Source organism: Austrofundulus limnaeus, unplaced genomic scaffold (assembly GCF_001266775.1).
Source record: "Austrofundulus limnaeus strain Quisiro unplaced genomic scaffold, Austrofundulus_limnaeus-1.0 Scaffold15, whole genome shotgun sequence".
NCBI lineage: Eukaryota > Metazoa > Chordata > Actinopteri > Cyprinodontiformes > Rivulidae > Austrofundulus > Austrofundulus limnaeus.
Window position 1 is genome coordinate 3,453,677 of NW_013952417.1, and position 6,161 is coordinate 3,459,837.

General features: G+C 40.6%; 1 protein-coding gene across 1 annotated transcript; it reads left to right on the forward strand.

Moving 5' to 3' along the window:
• The first annotated feature begins 153 nt into the window (after positions 1-153).
• fpgt (fucose-1-phosphate guanylyltransferase) lies at positions 154-5,040 on the forward strand. The gene is made up of 4 exons (XM_014002915.1): positions 154-339; positions 421-588; positions 667-759; positions 3,400-5,040. The coding sequence occupies exons 1-4, from the start codon at positions 267-269 to the stop codon at positions 4,791-4,793; spliced, it is 1,728 nt and encodes a 575-aa protein (XP_013858369.1). The 5' UTR covers positions 154-266; the 3' UTR covers positions 4,794-5,040.
• The last annotated feature ends 1,121 nt before the right edge of the window (positions 5,041-6,161 follow it).

The window sequence follows — 6,161 nt, forward strand, 5'->3', positions numbered from 1 at the left end:
TATCTATCTATCTATCTATCTATCTATCTATCTATCTATCTATCTATCTATCTATCTATCTATCTATCTATCTATCTATCTGGTAATATTTGTCAAATTTCTTCTGGAGAGGATCAAACTGCAAGGATTGATGGAGAGCGCTCTCATTGGAGCACAGCTGATGATCACGTGACCAACCCGGAAGCCGAAAATTGCAGGTGCTCTAAACAAAACGGATGTATCTAACACTTCACCGAATAAATTAACGAAATATTTACAGCCCCAGAATGAATCGGGACTGTAGTAGGAAACTACAAACTGCAACAAGAGAAAAAATCAAGAAATTCAACTTCCTACGTGGTGAGTTTTATATGTCATACGTCTGATGAAAATGAAGAACTTCTGTAGTTCAGTGAAAACAACAACCAACTTGTCTTGTAGGTCGAGAGGTCCGTTCGGGTGAGTTCTGGGATGCAGTGGTCATTACAGCTGTCGACAGGAGTCAGAAAGAAGCATATGAGCTGCAAATCAGCGAGAAGCTCGACCGGAAGGAGCTCCCCCTCGGACCTCAATACAACGTCTTCTCAGATCCTCCTGGATCCAAAATAGGTCAGAACCTTTCAGTCATGAATACAAATATGAGGGATTTAAATGAGCTTTTCACTTGTTTTATTGTTGTTTTTTAAGGGAATGGAGGATCCACTCTGTATGCTCTGCAGCAGCTGGAAGACATTTATGGAAAAACTCTGAGTGGACTGAGAGTTATTCTCATCCATGCAGGTGACTTTTATTTATATTTTAAGGCTTATTACTATTTATTAAGCAAAGAAAATATCTAAATAAAATATCCATGATTGTATGACTGCAAATAATTTATGATTTTGTTGTGGACTAACCGGAGTACTTTGTTGAATAAAATATTTTAACTATAGTAGYAAATATCTCAAATGCTCATCACAGTTTTTAAATTACATCTGGGGTATATTTTCTTTATAAGTAACAAAAACTGATATATAAATTTATTTTGAAATAACATCTTGTTTTTCATGTTAATGTAAAAAGCCAATCCTGGTCCTGAAGCATTATTAAACAGTGCTGTCATCTGTCTGTAAGGCTAAATAATATAATAATATATTATTGTTAATATAARAATAATCATATTTAATTTCCCTTTGGAATTAATAAAGTATTTTTGAATTGCATAGGAGCAAATGAATCTCGTTCTCCTTTATTTGCTGTTAGAGTTTGACCTCTGGCTAACACAGGCAAAACTATTCAACTGGACCTCATTAACATTTCAAATTACTCAGGTTTATTGAAGCGGAGAGAACACAAARATACAGATAATCTACAGGAAACTGATCCACAGACTATGCTCTGTGCAGCAGTGGTGGATGCTGGTCTTGGAGAGGAAYCTCAGTTTCGGCCTACATAATAAAATGTGTGGGTTATAAACTCTACCCTCCGTTCCTTTTCAAGAAAATGACAGGGTCACAGATCATTTTTTTTAGTTTATAGTACTTATTCATTTAATTTTAAGAAACAAAACATTACATACAACAAAACAATACAAATAAAATAAAATGAAAGGCAGCAGAAGAAAAAGATCTTGATATCTGCTCCTGTTTACAAAAAATATTAATTTCAAACAATAAACCAAATAATAAAACAAAACAAAAAAATCAACTCAAACAGTGACTCATACAAATACAAATTAAACAATTTCATATTTCTTTGACAATTTTGCTTTGATTTTTTAAAGGAATTAATTGATCTAATGCTTTTATAATCATTTTCCAGATTATTCTAGTCTGTTACAGCAGCCAGCTCACGTTGTCATACCAGGACAGCTGAAAAGACCTGTTATTTCTTCCCACCTTTTGCACCAAATTAATCTGAGGAGCTGATCAGCCCGTAAACAAGGCTGTATCAAATGGCTTCGCCAAAATCCGGTCCACAACATTCAAACTCTCTGCCGTTATGTGCAGCTTGTTACCTAGCTAACTCGCTAGCTGGGACTGGCGCGAGGCTAGTGTGAAGTGTGTCCCCTCTGCCTTTGTGATGGCGGAGGGGCTCAGTAGCACCGCTGGACAGAAACTGTGATAGACGTCAGAAAGAGTGATAGAAATCTGTCTCCAAACACAAGCAGATACAATAAAACCCACCAGAAATAAAAACTTGATTTGTTGCTAGTCGTTTTTAACAAAGAAAATGCAGCTAAGAGGGTTAGTAAAGTCTCTGGTTCAGCTCAGAACAGAAACGAAACTAAAAACTGCTCCCACTGAATGTTTACACCAAAAGATCTCTGATTCGCTCATTTCGCTGTCAATCAAAAAYAGATTCAGGCTCAGACASATCATCCAATCATCATGCAGAATCWTGGCGTCCGAACCCGCCCACTGCTCCTTAGACRCCCAGAGACGCTGAGCGTCCGGGGGCGGGACAAAACCCAGCATTTATCCAATGACTCGTCTCYTTTCGCTGCATTTTTTTGCCTCACTGTTGAAGTCTGTGTAAGCTCAGCATCCGACTGTTTAAAGCTCTGTGAAGCTGCGGGAATGAGGGAGAGGAAGCTTCGTCGTTACCGGTGATAAGATGCTGATCTAAACATAAGTTGAGCACATTATAGCGCATATTTAGTCAATGATATGTACACACAACAGTGTATATTTGATCACTTGTTTTTTTTTGTTTTGTTTTGTTTTTTTTACATTTTAGGGGAAGCTGAGCCTTGCAGTCTTAGAGCAATTGCCTCTGCTGTGGAGGGATTAAAAAATAAAAATTTTAACTTGGACATTGTCAGCTTGTGCTAAACTGATTTGTGTTAAACTTTCCCTTAAGATCATAGATGAGAGTTTTCATGAACATCTTTAAGCTATAAATCTGTTTTCTGAGCTTGTTGCAATCCTCCCATGTGACCTGGAAGAGTTGTTTTCCGCTAGGCGCACTCGTAGCTACGAAATGTCCTGTTATTAAGTCAGCTTCYTACTTATTCAAGTAAATGATCCTCTTCACTTTCTTGTACAGGTTTTCTTTGAGAATGACATAAAAATACACACTAAAGATGTTGTTTTTAGCTTCCTGTTCCAAGCAATAAAGAGTTTCTTTCAGAAATTGATTTTATTAAATTAGAAATGGCTGCAGTAGCTCAGCGGTCCGTGRCACAGGACTGCAGGTTCGAGCCCAGGCTGCAGCAGGAGTGAAACGTTTTGGTAAATCTTTCACGCAAGTTCACTCTCTGTGGCATCCCCTGCAGAAGGGAGCAGCTGAAAGGAGAACAGCAGTTTTAATTAATTAGCAATTATTGGAACCGTTTAATTGTTTCCATTAAAAAGCAAACGTCAGAATGAATAATCCTGAATCAAGCTGACCAGATTCTTCACACGGCGTGCATTTCTCACCTCCTCCTCCTGCTTCCAGGCGGCTTCAGCCAGCGTCTGCCCAGTGCCAGCGCTCTGGGGAAGATCTTCACGGCTCTGCCGCTGGGCGAGCCCATCTACCAGATGCTGGAGCTCAAACTGGCCATGTACGTGGACTTTCCATCCCAGATGAAGCCCGGCGTCCTGGTGACCTGCGCGGATGACATGGAGCTCTACAGTGTAGGCAAGGAGGAGAGGGTCACGTTTGATAAGCCTGGGTTCACAGCTTTGGCCCACCCCTCCTCTCTGTCTGTGGGCACCACCCATGGGGTGTTTGTGTTGGGTCTGRGTGAGGGTTCCCCTCGCCCAGAAATGGAGAACACTTCCTGTCGGCGTTTTCTGCACAAGCCGAGCGTCGACAGGATGAGAGACGAAGGAGCTGTTTGTGAGACGCAGACTGGATTGTTTTGTGTGTCCGACGGTGAGTTTGTTTACACAGACAGCACCTATTATGTTGATTTTGCCACTGCCAAGACTCTTCTGAACCTGCTGTGTGAACTGGGGCCCCTGAGCTGTGAGATCGATGCGTACGGGGACTTCCTTCAAGCTTTAGGTCCCGACGCCACCGTAGAATACACGAACAACACTGCTAATGTCACCACAGAGGAGCGCAGCCTGGTGGGAATCCGTCAGAAGATCTTCCGTCGTCTCAGAGGGACCCCCCTGAATGTCGTCCTGCTGAATAACTCCAAGTTTTATCACGTGGGGACCACCTCGGAGTACCTGTTTCACCTGACGGAGGACGAGGCYCTGCGGAGCGAGCTGGGCCTCCTGTCGTCCGCCTTCAGCGTGAGCGAAGCCTCCTCCGGCCGCTGRGTCATGTACAGCCTCCTCCATCCCAGCTGCTCTGTGGGAGCCGGGTCGGTGGTGGAGTACTCCAGGCTGGAGGCGGGGGTGTCTGTAGGAGGGGGCTCCATCGTCAGCAGCTGCTGGGTCGGTCCAGGACAGGCAGTGCCGGCCGGAGTCTCCATGCACTCCCTGTGCGTGGAACACCGGGAGCACACCGGGTTCGTCACCGTCTTCTTCGGGATCGAGGACGACTTGAAGCTCAGCGTGGACTCTCCTGCGTTCGCAGAGGAGCTGGAGCTTCTGGGGCTCAGCTTGTCCGAGTGTCTGTCRCTCTGGGSGATGGACGAGGAGCGGCTGAAGTTCTCCAGTGACRGCTGCAGTTTGTGGAGCGCTCGTTTGTTTCCCGTTTGTTCGGACCAGCCGAGCTCCTTCTCGCTGTCTCTGACGATGCTGCAGGCCGTCCAGAGGGGCTCCGCCAGCCCCCCGCCCAAAGACGTAACGTTCATGTCGATGCAGGACTGTTTACAGCAGAAAAACCTGAAGGAAATGTTGAAGCTCAGGAGAGGACTACATGATGACATCACTCAGAGAAAAGTTGGCCAGTAAAACAACCATGTTTGTGATCATTATGTCACTTATATATTTTTGATAAAAGAAAAAAAAATTGTATTCAAAAAGTTCCTTTACAAGTTTGGCTTCTATCAACAAATTTTGGTATAACTGCATGAAAAATTCATTGTTTTTATTGTATTTATTCTTTACAATCCAATATATTTTTTTATCAGGTAGTATATGTAATCCTTCACGATAAATGTTCTTTGTTCAATAAAAAAATTTAATTTACATTATTTAACCTCTTAAGCCCCAAGGGGTTTTCTTGACGTTTTTTCTCAAAATACCATGCCGAAATGTAATTGAGTGTATCTCAGCATTTACAAAGTCTACTTAAATAATCTTGGTATCAGAATAAAGCTAACATTTGGGAGATTTAATCAGAAGTGTAAGCATTAAAACAGCTGCTGTGGTTTTAGAGATATTGGAGATGGAACATTATTATTATTATTTTTTACTCTCACCTGAATATTTTTTGCYTTAGACAGTATATAACCTGTTTAAAACCATAATGAAGTTGGCTAAAAACTCTTGGAAACCATAAATCCACTCGTGGACATTACCTGTGCAAAGATTCATGCTYCTAAAATTAACTGGAGCAAAGTTACACAGGTTTTAGTAAAGAAATAATTTTGTYTTTTGTCATTCTGCACAGGACAGACCATGATGGTACCATTAATAAATGTTAAGAAATCTTAAGTTTTTTTGGCCACGCATTATTTATTTTTTCTTACCTGCCTTAAAAGACTTGTTATTAAATGTTTATTCCTTTGAAAAATTATCCAAATATTTATTTTTCACCATATTCATTATAAAATAAAATGAGAATTTATATTTGACTTCAATTGGATCATATTCTCTCAAAATCAAATGAAAAAAACTTTCAACATACTTTACAACATATTTAGGTATCTACTTTGACTTGCTTTAACAAAAAATAATTTCCATTTTTTTTCTTTACAGATTTGTTGTAATGTATTTACAGATTTGCAATGATGRCATTTTGTACAGTTTGTTWACTMTCTGATTCAKCTGCTTGTCYTTTGAACTGTGTTTGGTGAATGTAAAAATAGTTTCCATGAGTTTTTAGCCAAGATTCTTYGGTTTCTTTTGATACCAAACATGTCCAGGTTCAACTGACAGATCTGAAGTTAAAAGAAACAGAAAACGGAATAAASAGTTTTGCCCCCGGTACCGGGGGGCATGGAGCTCTGTAAAGGACAATAATTTTAACTTTTACTGTATGTTGCTGCGAGAGATTTTGTCAAAATATATTGTTTGCTTTGTCTTTTTCACAACTCCCTTTGTGAATATTTTCTGTGATTTTGTAAAGAACCAAAGTCTGTTYTTTATTATAGCCTC